Source organism: Hibiscus syriacus, unplaced genomic scaffold, assembly GCF_006381635.1.
Source record: "Hibiscus syriacus cultivar Baekdansim isolate YM2019G1 unplaced genomic scaffold, ASM638163v2 tig00002840_pilon, whole genome shotgun sequence".
Lineage (NCBI taxonomy): Eukaryota > Viridiplantae > Streptophyta > Magnoliopsida > Malvales > Malvaceae > Hibiscus > Hibiscus syriacus.
The window spans coordinates 1,674,528-1,688,382 of record NW_024061947.1 but is presented as its reverse complement, the minus strand read 5'-3'; the positions used below and the strand labels follow the sequence as shown (position 1 = coordinate 1,688,382).

The 13,855-nt window shown below is 37.3% G+C and overlaps 1 protein-coding gene across 1 annotated transcript; it reads right to left on the bottom strand.

Annotated features, from left to right (window-relative positions):
- Nucleotides 1–4,619: 4,619 nt before the first annotated feature.
- On the bottom strand, nt 4,620–12,909 carry LOC120154940 (polyadenylation and cleavage factor homolog 4-like). Its single transcript, XM_039166552.1, has 7 exons — nt 12,514–12,909; nt 11,062–11,163; nt 10,489–10,746; nt 9,984–10,106; nt 9,499–9,804; nt 5,171–7,003; nt 4,620–5,066 (listed from the first exon to the last, which is right to left on the bottom strand). The coding sequence occupies exons 1-7, from the start codon at nt 12,898–12,900 to the stop codon at nt 5,052–5,054; spliced, it is 3,024 nt and encodes a 1,007-aa protein (XP_039022483.1). The 5' UTR covers nt 12,901–12,909; the 3' UTR covers nt 4,620–5,051.
- Between the last annotated feature and the right edge of the window lie 946 nt (nt 12,910–13,855).

Sequence of the window (13,855 nt, the reverse complement as noted above, 5' to 3'; positions counted from 1 at the left end):
CAAGATCCTTTAGAGCAAATTCATCACTCAACAGTTTCACAACTTCTTCAATCTGTGCATCCAACTCACCTGTGATCACTATATCATCAACATACACCAACATATACATATACAACCCTTGAACACGGCGTATAAACAAGAAAGTGTCTTCCTTGTATTCTTTAAATCCTATTTGCATCAAACACTGCTTTAAATTTGTATGTCAACTGCATGGTGCATGTTTCAAGCCATACAAAGCCTTCTAAAGTTTACACACTAACACGGTACCATCAGAAGCCCTTTGCTCAAATCCAGGTGGTTGTTGCATGAATAAATCTTTATGTAAGTCTCCATGCAAGAAGGTGTTGTTAACATCAACCTGATGCAACTGCTAGGCCCTTGTTACAGCCAAGGATAATATCACATTAAGCATAGCAAACTTCACTACTGGACTAAAAGTTTCATTGAAATCAAACATGGGACCTGGGAATACCCTCATGCTACAAGTCATGCTTTGTATCGACTAATGGACCCGTCTGGGTTTTTTTTCACCATGAATAGCCACTTACATCCCACTACTGACCATCCTTCAGGCAATGGAACCAGTGACCATGTATCATTTGCCTTCAATGCTTTAAGTTCAATATGCACAACATTCTTCCAATGTGGTGACTGGAGAGCCTCATGAACATTAACAGGCTTCATTGTGTCATAGGTAACAGAATACACTTTAGGCTTGAAAACACCACATTTACTTCTCATGAGCATGGGATGATGATTTGATATTGTCTCGACAGCATTTCTTGCCTCTAAATCCACACTACCATGAACACTTGAATCTTCATTTGCTTGATGAACATTACCACCATCACATGCATTATGTTGATCATCAATTGCATTATGTTGATCATCAGTTGCATTATGCTGATCAATATCAACATTTAAACTCGAGAACTCATCCTCAGCTACCTCTGTCATTTCTTCATGAGCTAAGTCCTCCCTCAAACTATAAGTTACTGGTTCGACACCCACAGCAGCACCACCAGCTTATAATTTACTAACATCTGTAACAAGCTCAATAGACCTTGATTTAGAGTTTGTAACACCATATGTGACAGGAGAAGTAGCAGAACTCATGAATGAAAAAATTGCCTCATCAAAAACCACATACCTCGATATATAAATTCTTCCTCTGTAGCTAGGCACATATAACCCTTATGTTGTGGACTGTACCCTAAAAATATGCATGATTGAGATCTGAAATCTAGCTTGTGCCTCTAAAACAACCTCAAATGTGGATAGCACTTACATCCAAATACCCTCATCAATTCATACTCAGGCTTTTTTCCCCACAGCTTCTCAAGAGGAGACACCCTATCTAACACCTTTGTTGGTAATCGATTGATGATGTAAACAGCAGTGACAGTAACATAATACCATAAACGCAGAGGCATTGCAGCTTGAGCCAAGAGCACTAAGGCCAATTCAACAATATGTTTGTGTTTCCTTTCAACTACTCCATTCTGTTCAGAAGTGTGTGGGCATGCTACTCTATGAGCCCTCTTTAGCTAGAACAGAATAAAGACTCATGTACTCACCACCCCAATCACTTTGAACAACTTTGACAGGCATACCAAACTGAGTCAACACCATTTTCTGAAATTGTTTAAACACAGCCACAACTTGTGATCTATCTGTTAGAAAATATACCCAAGAATGTCTCGAATATGCATCTACAAATGACAAATAGTAGCGATAACCATTGGACATTACATGAGCCGGTCCCCAAATATCAGTGAACACAAGTTGAAACGGTTTATTATAAACAGTAGTAGAACCAACAAAAGGCAATTTATGACTTTTACTAATGCAACAAGCTTCACACATGTTATTCATATCCTTAGAAAGCATTACATCAAGTGTTTTACAAACATTTGCTACAGTGCTATACATTGCATGTCCTAACCGACGATGCCAAAGGCTGAAACTATTTGCAACAACAACTAAATGAGCAGCAGCACTTCTACCAGCACCTGAACCTGGATCTCCTGAGAAAACATACAGACCACCCTCAACTCGCCCACGCAGTAGAACATCACGAACACAACATCCATGAGCGTGAAACTCAAAGTACACTCTATTGTCCCTAGAAAACTTGGACACCGAGAGTAGATTCTATGTTATTCTAGGCACATGAAGCATATCAATTAGAAAAAACGATCTGGTTGAAGTTTCTAAGGTGGCATTACCAATCATATTAACATGTAAAGAAAGAACATCATCAACCATAAGCTTACCTGGCCCACCACGTTCTACTCGATGAGTAATATTACCTGACTTTGGTGTCACGTGATGTGTGGCACCTAAATCTACCACCCATTCATCCTGAACAGGTCCAGAAGACACATGATCACGAGAAGTACCCTCTTTCCCCGACTGAGATCGAGAACTATTAGAATATCATTCACAGCCAGCATTATTATAAGAGACATTATTAGCTCTTGCAAAGTCACTCGTGTATTGAGATTGACTGGTGTTGGAAGTCACAATGTGAAAATTCTCATCATACCGATGCTAGCACCGGTCAACAAGATGACATGGCTTCTCACACAACTGACATTGAACTTACAACCTTCCACGTCCTCGACCAGTCCTGCCACTAGATCTCCCACCAGAATTTGTGGGCTGATGAGATCGATGATACTGTGAGTATGAGTGCGAGCCATCCTTAGTTGACTCAAAACCACGAGCAATATTCACATTTTCCAAGATTACCTCTTCTTGAGCAGCAAACCCTGCTAACTGCATTTCAACATCAATTAGAATCGTGCACACTTTTTCTAAAGACAAAAATTATCCACTGGTAGTGATTACTGCCATGAAGGTTTGATACTCTCGAGGTAACCCTTTTAAAATGCTTACTATCTGACCAACCGTGGGAACAATACTGCCACAAGATGCCAAGGCATCACACGTTTCTTTAACCCGAGACAAATATACCTGCATACTATCTTCACCTTTCTTGAGAGACTGCAGTTTGCAATGCAAATTCATAACTGTTGTCGATGATCTCGTAACAAATAATTGTAACACAGTGTTCTAGACTGCAGAAGCAGTCTCAGCTCCAAAAAACTGAGATAGTAAGTGATTGCTAATAGTGGAAAATAACCAAGAAGCCAAGGCACTATCTTGTGCCACAAAGTCTTCATAATCTTCATTCGGAATCATTGCACCATTTTCATCAGCAACCAACTCAGGTGGAGGCTTCAACGCACCAGTAAGTAATCGTTCAAGACGATGACTACGAACGATAAGTAATACTTGATGTTTCCACAACATAAAATTCATTTCGTCGAGCTCCACATTAATCTTTTTGTTTGTAAACATCTTGATTCTGCTGGAGGAGGAAAGGACTTCACCAAACAACATGATCAAGCAGCAAAAGCACAAGAAAGATCACCAGGATCGTTAGCGATTGATACTATGTTGAGAAATCAACTGCTTTGTAAACTTTAGAAATTATATTCAATTTATATCATACAAGAGTTCACCATATGCTATTATATACAGCTTACAATGCTAAGTAGTTAAGCTAACTACTACTAACTACACTAACAACATTAAGTAACAAACTAACCACCTCAACTACTAACTAACATCAAGAACTCAACCACCCGAACCTAGCTGAACCTCAGCTATACTTAACACTAGCCATCACTGTTTAGTGTTAATGCTACCAAAAGATCAACTCTTTGGAATCATCTTTGCCGCGTAGCTGACATTATTTGAAGCCTTTGGATTATTTTTGGTGACTTTAATACATCGTTAACTAATTTCAAATAGGCTTTGGTGTGCAATAGCCGAACTAATAGCTAGGCTTCTACTCTTTATCATTAAAAAAAATGCACAGTGTCATGGGAAAAAAAAAAGAACTTTATTTTAAGAAAATCATAAAAATGTAAAAAAAATAAAATTTATAAAAAAATTTACTTTAAAGACTCCTAATTTTTTTTTACATTCTTAGGTCTTTCCCATCCTTAAGATCTTTTAATGATTTCATGAATTTTAATTTATTTAGAAAATCAATTTAACATAAATTATAATTTAGGGAAAACAAAATTTAATAGATAAATTCAGGAAAAAAAATATAATTTGCATTTTTCTTAATATATTATGGTTTTGTATTTAATTTTTTGTTGAATTTTTTGAATTCTTTAAAAAGAAATGGGTTCACAAAAATGCAAAATATATGGGAAAGTCCAAAATCTATTTTAAAACATTCAGAAATTTTTAAATTTCAGAAATTTTAAATTCTGTATGATTATGAAAAAATGATGATTTTTAAATTTTAGAAAATAAATTAACCCGAGTAGAATTTCAAAGAATATAAATACAATACATAAATTATGAAAATTACACATTTTTTAAAAAAAAAATTGCTTTTTATGTGTATTTTTAAAAAAAATTAAAGATTTTTTATTTATAACATGAGACGAAATAGTTGATTCGACTAATTTTTTTTATAAAAATACTATTTAGATAACAAATAAGACAAAATTATAGTACATAAATAATTCAGAACAAAATTGATGGGTATAAATAAACAGAATGATACTAACCAAGGTTTCATCCATTTAGCTAAGTCACCCACTCTAATAAAGGTGTCATTCCATGGCCTTGTACTAGCCAGTAAACACACAATAAGAGAGGCAGCAAATGAGATCTCCAAAAAAACCAAGCTTTCTCGTTTATCAAATTTCAAATCTGCTCCAGCAAAGAGGAAAAACTATCCCCCTACATTCATATTACTTTGAAAAGTAAGGCGGAAAAAGAGGCAGCAACAGCACAATGAGTAGACAATCTAAGCACCTTCCCAGGGCACACCAAAATTTGTATAGGGTCATTAGACCTTTAAGGTAACAGGAAAAAAAAAAGCACTAAACCTCCATCCTTCATCAAGTTATACAGAAAAACACCGCAGCGGGTGGCTCCATTTTTCACCTTAACAGGTTATGTTCTCCCTTTTTCCTGAAAAGAACCGAGATTTGTAGCTTGATTTTCACCTCGGCAAGTTACTCTCCTTTTTCCTAACAAGAAGCGCAGCTGATGATCAGGTGACCAAAAAGATAGGAAGAATAAATGCAAATATAGATTCATAAAGATGGTTCTAAACACACTGAGAGAGTTATACCATTTTAATAACCAACTCATGAACTGAACTCTCTGACATACAATTTGCATGCACAATGGGACCCTTGGCTGCCCTCTCATATGTATTTCCACCCTGACCATCCTCCTCTGATGGGATAGTCAAGTATACTGCTCCCTTGAACATCCATTCACCCCTCTCCTGGCTAAAGAAATCTTCGAATATCTCACCACAAAACATGCATGCATATTGATCTTCATCTGCATGAACCATAACCTCCTCCTTATCTGCTTTCATTTCAGACTGGTTCACTGGTTTAGTGGATTCAGATACTAATTGCACTGGCTTTCCAGCAATCCAATCATCTGACCGTGCATACCATCCCCTAAGTGCTATATCAGAGCCTTTTAACTCAGCCTTTTTCATGGTGTGCCACTCTAAGTGTCTATTGAGCCGTTCATGAAGCTTAAGTCGAAGACCACATAAGCTGCAACAGTAAGGAAGGTTATCCAACAGTCCACTGATCACAGATGAATGAAATTCTCTGATTACATCCGGTCTGAATTCCAGTCCTATGGGGTTTTCTACTTCTACTGAGGAAGACTGATGCGAGGCAACTGAAGCTTTTGTAGCAGGTTTGGCAAATGAGATCTTGTCCATGGTGGAGGAGTGTGGAGCATCACATGAAGTAGGAACGGAAGAAGCTGGTGAAGGGCTACTGGCAGAAATTTCCAAGCTCTTGTTCAGTGATTCAGATGGCCCCTCCCTTTCCGGGCTCTTCTGCATTTGAGTAGGAATTTGAAGAGATGGAACAGACAAGGCACCCTTTGACGCAGATATTAAACCTTTTGCTACTAATGAGCTCAAAAGATTGGATACAGGGATTGAAGCCTTGCTTTCAGGATCTGAAGTTTGCAGTGGGGCATTATTAACAACAGATGAAGGTGGTAGTTGTTCTACTTTTCCCTGCGAACTATTTGTAGTAGTTGCTATTGGGTCGTGGGACGCAGAACCAGATGAAGTGAAACAAGCAGGCAGAGACCCGCTTGGAAGAGAATGCTGTGATGGCACTTGCTCCAAATCTTGAGGAATCTTATTTGGAAGGCTACCAATAAGGGAATTATTGGAGAGGATGCCACTCTTCATTACAGCAGCCAATAGACTACTTGTACTCGATTTTAAAGTTCCAATAGCAAGTGGATTGGTCTTTGATACATTTCCAAATATCGAGGATGCTCCTACTTTGGAGGACTGGGACAGAAGCGACTTCTGAGTTTGACCAGAAGACTCAACCTGCATATGGTCTGGTTTTGGTGGTTGTGAAAGAGAATAAGGGTAGCTAGATCGAGAAGTCAAAGCAGCAGAAACCTGATGAGAGTGTTTAAGAGATCCAACATCCAACTTCCCTGAAAACTTAGATAAGTTGGGATCAGAGGGAGGTAGGGAATGAGTTTGTGGCTCAACAAAATTCTGCAACTGTTGATGGGTATGGCGTGAAGGAAATGAAGGTGAAGGGGAATGCTGGCGCAAAGGAGACTGTTCAGGTGGTGATGCAGTTCCCACGGACTGAAAATGCTGTTGTTCTAAATGAGATGAACCTGTTTGGGTTTGCTTTTCAATCCTGGCCAGAGAAGAACTTGTAGCAGAAGGCAACCCACCAATAGTGGCAGAATAGCTTTCAGAATGGCTGGAACTAAAAGCAGGCAATCCATCTGTTTTATGCAACTCCCGCAATGGCTGTGCAGATGAAATCTGGCGCCCATAAGAAGTTTTTTCCTTCTGCTCGGTGAACAATGAATCGGAAGATGTTTCTCTGTTCAACCTGGACCCAACATCATGAATACTTTGTGCTTTGCAGAACTGTCTTTCCAAATCCTACCATCAAAAGTGAAATACAGGAAATTATAAATATTCCAAAAAATGAAATCCCAGAGGAAAGAGAAACAAGGAAGCTAGAAATATATATATTTTTTTGATAGGAAGTTAAGGCCTCGTTAAAAACCCCCTTCATGATTAACGGAACACCGATTGGTGTTCCTTAATCAGTGGAAGGAGGAAAAGAGTGCCTCATAATTCATTAATAAGTAGAAAAATACATAATTTTTAAAACTAACAAGCCCCTTACAAAAAACCCGAAACACAACAAGAACACCTCTTACGCTCAATAAAACAAATCCCAACCCATCAAACAATAACTGTCCAATACTAGCCTTAGCTAAGCTATCGGCTTCTATGTTTGCCGTTCTGTCAATCCATTTGATAGCTCCTTCCCAAACTCTTATCATGGCAACAATATCTTTAACAGTATGAAGGAAAACACTAGGACAACTATCTAAATTCTTAACCCAATTCACAGCAAGCTTGCTATCAGATTCAACAATCCACCGATTCTTAAACCTCTGAAGGTCATGCTCAAAGAAGAGTACACCCCTCTTGATGGCAACAAGCTCCAGCAAAGTTGGAGGTCCAGGATCTGCAAATTCTTTAAAAGAACCCAAAATCTTACCAGCCTCATCTCTTAGTAAACCACCCACACCACTCTTTCTCTAATCATTGCAAACTGTTGCATCTACATTCAGTTTTAGATAACCCTTTGGAGGAGGAATCCAGGACACAATATTAGTAGCCGAATTTCTGGAAGAAGATCGAAAATCTGCAATAGAAGGGGTCACTTATCAGGGAATCTTTAGAAATAGTAACCTCATTGAACTTAGCTAAGAACCAATAAGCAAGCCTTAGCCTAGCCATGAAAAATAACTCAATGTGATCCAAGGACCTTCCTTCAAACACCACGGCATTCCTAAATTTCCAAATGGTCCAAAGCACCACCCCCGGAATTAAGGACCAAATAGAAGAAGAAAACATCATGTCATTCCAAGCAAGCAAAAAGCCTTGTGCATTTCCATGAAGGACCGAACTAATATTCCAAAAATTCAAAAACTTATTCCATAGGGACCATGCCGCCGTGCAAGAGAAAAATAGATGAGGAATAGATTCAATCTCTCTTTTACACAAAGGACAAGAAACATCAACAATCCCCGAAACCCCTCTTTTTTGAAGCTCAAACTTAACCGCCAATTTGTTATGGGCTACTTGCCACATAAAGGTTTCAATTTTAGGAGGCATCAATCCCTTCCAAATACATTTCTCCCAGAAACTATCTTTTACCGATTCAACAAAACAAGTCTTCATACAAGAGTTAACAGTAAAAATGCCTTCCCCATTCCCTCTCCAAAGCAGACCATCTCTTGACTCGTGGGATAGGCTGAAATTTTGAATGATGGCAAGAAGATTAGAAAATTGTTCTAACTCCCAATCACATAGATTCCTTCTCAACTGGACAAACCAAGACCAATCCGATGAATTAAACTCACCAAATTCCTTAATTATCCCAAACTGATTCGATGAAAGAGCATATATTCTCGGGAAAGCAGTCTTCAAAGGATAATCAAGGGCCCAAATATCTACCCAGAACCTGATTCTCTCCCCATTACCCACCGACTTGGAACATGCTATGAATCTTGGCACCAAACTCATCCTCTTTAAAATGATTATTAACCACCGATTTCCAAATCCAAGAAGCTTTTGTAGGAAATTTTTTAGAGAAAGAAATCAGATTAGTGTCCTGATTATATTTGGAACAAAACAACCTCTTCCAAATTGAATCACTGTCATTAGCAAACTTCCAAAACCATTTCTCTAATAAGGCCCTATTCATAAAATTAAGATTTGGCACACCCAAACCACCACAACTTCTTGATTTACACACAGTAATCCAGTTGACCCAGTGTATTTTCTTAGATTCTGCCCCTCCTCCCCACAAAAAACTGGCCATGATGGATTGCAACTTAGAATTCACTGCTGCTGGAATTTTAAACATAGACATAATATGTAGGCAAAGAACATAATACTGATTTCAATAAAACCAATCTCCCTGCCAAAGAAAGAGTTCTTGCCTTCCAACCCGACAACTTCTTGAAGAATTTCAGCAACCCCGGATCCCACAGAGCTGAAGAGTTCCTTTTTGCTCCAAGAGGCAGCCCTAAATAATCAGAAGGGAAAGAACCAACTGCACACCCAAGATCCCCCGCCAAACAACACTGCTTTTCAATGATGCATTATTTACACCCTCATATGTATATTAATAACTGCAGTAGATCTTAAGTAATGTACCTTACACAAGTTATAAGTATATATGCATATATGGTACCCAAAAAAGAATATAAACAGACATATTGCAAATGTTTCGACATATTAATTTAAAGACAATTCCATAAAGCTCATCTTTACAAGTTGAGAAAAGATATTTCATAGAAATTAATCAGTAAAATTATGTAATTCAAGTCAAAGCCCTAATCTTGAAATCTTACCAACTTTTCAGAAGCATCAAGAATCCAATGATCTTTCCTCGAGTTATTAGAGATGTTGACTGCATCATGCTGAGACAATCTAGAGTGCATCTCCCACATAAATTCTTCTTCCTCAGAATTTTTCCAGCTGCTGAGCGTTGCATTACTGCTTCTACCAGAAATGTTTTGTCTTGCCAATAAACGAGGATCAGCATTCCCAGATTTGGATGCCGGGTAATTTTGAGATCCATGTTTAACATTGAAACCATTCCTCTGGCTGGAAATAGCCTCAGTAACACTGGCTCTTCCAACACCCACACCATTAGCCTGTGAAAGATCAGAGCCATAGTCATAAGTACCAAATGTTACACCAATGTTCCTATCATAAACAGCATAGCAAAATGCATATCTATGAGAACACCGAATGTTCCGACAACTTCAAAATAGAAGCAGAAAGTGAAAAAGTAATAAAGAAATTAAAACAAACTTTAAAACTCCTCACGTACATTCATTTTAACCAAAGGATCTCTATATGGCCGTCCAGCCGTAATGGCTGCTATATCTGGCCTCTCATAATCCTCCTTTGAGTTGGCCAAAGTCCCAATCGTATCATTGACCATACCTTTTGCCTTCATCACAAAAGCAAATCAATAGAAAATCCCATATAATACAGGCTTTAAATCTATCACATAGCACTGAGTGAAATTAAGGAAGTTGAAATCAAGACAAGGACCAAAAGAATTGGCATGGTAGTATTGATATGATTCCACAAAGCACTAGAAAGGAATGATATAGAGGGAATCTCAAAATTTTGAATATGAATCTTTAACAGACAAGGTGAAGAAAATACAGGAGTAAAAGCATTTAAAGTGCTAGCTTTATAAACATAAGCAATCTCCAACCTCAAAAAATGCTTCAGAAATGTACTGAAATGCACTTGAATAAATCTTTAACATAGAACTTGAACAGATAAGATGCCAAAATAGAGGGCAAAATGATTGTAGAATTTACCCTGCTAGGCTGTTGAAGTCGCTGCCTTTCTAGATACTTTGGATTTACATGAATGCTATGTGGTGGACGCTGTGAAAGTGGATCGGATCTTGATGTTGTCGTTCCTGAAGATGAACCATTTATCATGGGAGCAAAGCCAAGTTCCTTCTCAATCACCTGGAGGGTTGGAGGAGGGAACACCCCTTTCCATGTTCCAAAAAGATGCTGCATACTCTGACGCACAGGAGGATTAACTTGCCTATATGCTTTGCAGAACACCTAAATCCAGCAGTCAAAATGAGAAGGACTATACACTTGAAACATGAGTATCAACTTCATTCTATACAAACAAAAAAGTTACATACAAAGAAGATTTCAGCATTTAGAAGAGTTCAAGATCCTGCGCACATAATAATGGCAACTGGATGTGTACATTTGTTAAAGGATATAGTTTTTTCATTGACAAATGACAACATAGTCTTCTGCAGTTTTTTAAGCAATAATCAATCAAACAAAAGCATACTACAAGAAATTTTTTCAGGACTCAGATTTCCCATTCAGTAATGATGGAGTCAAAAAATAATGAAACCTAACCTCTGGCAATCTGGAAGCAAAATGTTTAATGTAATCTCTCCCAATATTCTTTACAATACTATCCAAAAGATAGAGCGATGGCAGCTTTTGGTCACTGAGAACCTGCAAAGTCATTTTTCTAATCAGCTCCCAAACCACAAAAGATTTATTGAACTAATTATTATTCAACATACTAACCGCATCCATAATACCAGCAAAGCTTTAATGTTGAAGAAAATGAGGTGAGAGAGGAATGAGAACAAGCGGAAAAAATAAATAACTAAAATGAACCAAATGCGTCATTTTCCTAGTAATGAAGAAAAGTATATAGAAAAAAAAGATGGAAGTCTCAGCAATAAAGATTTTTGCAACAGTAAAAAAGTATCTGAATCCTAACTACCAAAAGTAGTCGAACTTTTAACTTCATGAGTGTGCACTTCCATTTCACTGAAATCCGACTTTGCCTTATCTGTTTATGCTTCATTTTCTTCCCCCTGTTTTTGACTTTATATCTGATTGCAACTCTCAGAAAATAGCTCCATCACAGAATATAAATCCATTGGAGCTCAAGTAATCACAACTGAGGCTCCAGTTTAAAGTAGATTTGGAAAGCTGATCTTTACCATCTGTGCCAGTCATAAGCTTGAGAGGGCGGGAAGTAACAGCAAACTCAACTTAAGCACATACAAGGCCTTGGCAATTCTAGTTGTATTCTCACATCTCAACATCCAAATGACATTCTAGTAATATAACAAAAATTGCTAGAAAGAGATGATATATGTAAATCAGTAAGTAGTATACTGGATTAAGAAGGAAAGTTGAGATGAAAAAAGAGTAGAGCATACAACTATTTTTCTGTGAAAAATAACCAACTGCAAGGCTGTAGATAGCTTTGTCAGATTTGAAATCTAATGCAACTTATTTTCCACGAAATCAATAATCACAAGCCATCATCTCTCTTTGTATTCCAGCACATGGCTGTAAAGTTTATCATCTCTAATCCCAGTAGCAAGATGTTTACATTTATAGGGTCACTAGAAAAATATCAGATCCATGAGAAATCATCATGGACTTAAGGAAATGATAAATTTTTAGGTAACAAGACCTTAGGTTGAAATCATATAGTCAAGCATTGGTAACACGTCATTACAATCTCACATGCTGCGTCTATCACTAATGACGAACACCCTTGGAATCATCAATGATCTAACCATCTGTGTGAAAATATAAATTTTGAATTTGTAAACGCTATGCCAACCATTTCAGTAAACACATATTGAGGCATACATTGATAAAACTGAAACTATAACCATCCATTAATCCAATTTACACTTACAATCCAACTTATAATTTTTCCTCTTTCGTATTCTTCCCACGGAACATAAGCACACGTAATTCATTTCTCTGTACAATTCAATTTCAAACAAAAAGGAAAGCTTTTAACACGTAAGGCACAGCTAGAACTGAGTTCACCTCAAGAATGTTGGCGCAAACGGTAGCAGTAATCGCCTTGGCAGCATGGACATTCTCGCCGGCTATGATTGTCAAGTTAGTTATAATCGGCTTCGAGTTAAAAGTCAGCTCTGCTAACGCTGTCTTGTACTGGCTAACTAACTCCTGATGTTGCTGCTGTTGCTGGTGATGTGACACTGGTTGTGGCTCGTAAGCTCCACCGCCAGGACTCACGTCATCCGTGTCGGAATCATTGGGCTGGAATCTTAAAGCAGATGCCGAACCAGCCGGGTTGGTCCGTTGAGGAAAAGGCCGGGCGTTAGGGTTCAGAGCGAGGCCTTCGTTTAAACGCGGTTTTTTAAAACCCGGTCCTCTTGATCTATCAAACGACCTACGCGGATTCTCCATATTGATTGATTAACATACAAAGTACAAATAAATCGAAAACCCTGAATCGACAATGACTCGTTATTCCATCTAAATTAAATCAGCAAATAAAAAAATTGAGGCAATACAATAATAAATCTAAATCTAAAACTAAAAATTACAAAAATGCAAGAACCGAGTTGTACAATGAGGGAAAAGCTTAAAGTCCTCAGACTACAACAAAAAGAAAAGAAAATTAAACTCTAATTTTCTAAAAGTAAAGTAAGGGCCCAGAATTATCGATATAAAGAACCAAAAAAGAAAGAAAGAAAGTGGGAATTAGGGATTCGTTTGGAAGGGAAAGGGGAACATATAAGAGCATGGAGGAGCGAACGTTGAAGGAGAAAAATGAAGCAAGGCTAAGGGCTAATTGTAAATTTTTGGAGTACGGAGGTTATTTAAATAATAGAGGATAATTTAGAAAAGGAATTGGAATTTGGAGCCCTAATTTGATCGACTGCTCAGATCTAATAGTTATGCCTGGCCCAATAATTACTATAATTCCCTCTCCCACAATGACGTCTGTTTTTGTTCCATATTTTGCATTTTTTAGATATTTTCAATTTTTATGTTTTTATTTTTATTTTTAATGAATTTATGAATTCTAATAAAAATAAAACACATTATAATTTTGGGAAAATATTAATTTGATAGATGAAATCAAAATATTTTTTTAATATTTCAGGCTTACTACTTTTAGTTCATTAATATATTTTTTGGAAATTTTTTTCTTAAAATTATATAAGTGATATTTTTTAGTTCTTTAAAAAGAAAAAGGTTCATAAAATGCAAAAATATGAGAATTTGGCTTAGTTAAGTCACCCATTCTTCAGAATTATGTCATTCCATGGACTTAAATAATTCCAAGTTCTCGTTTATCAAATTTCAAATCTGCTCCAGAAAAGAGGAAAAACTATCGCGTATTCATAATTTTTTT

Coding starts and splice junctions, on each gene's coding strand:
- LOC120154940 (XM_039166552.1), bottom strand. CDS start 12,900: ATGGAGAATCCGCGTAGGTCGTTTGATAGATCAAGAGGACCGGGTTTT. Junction 10,107..10,488: donor GACTTCAACAGCCTAGCAGG/GTAAATTCTACA, acceptor TTTGTGATGAAG/GCAAAAGGTATGGTCAATGA. Junction 7,004..9,498: donor TTGATGCTTCTGAAAAGTTG/GTAAGATTTCAA, acceptor TTTTGATGGTAG/GATTTGGAAAGACAGTTCTG.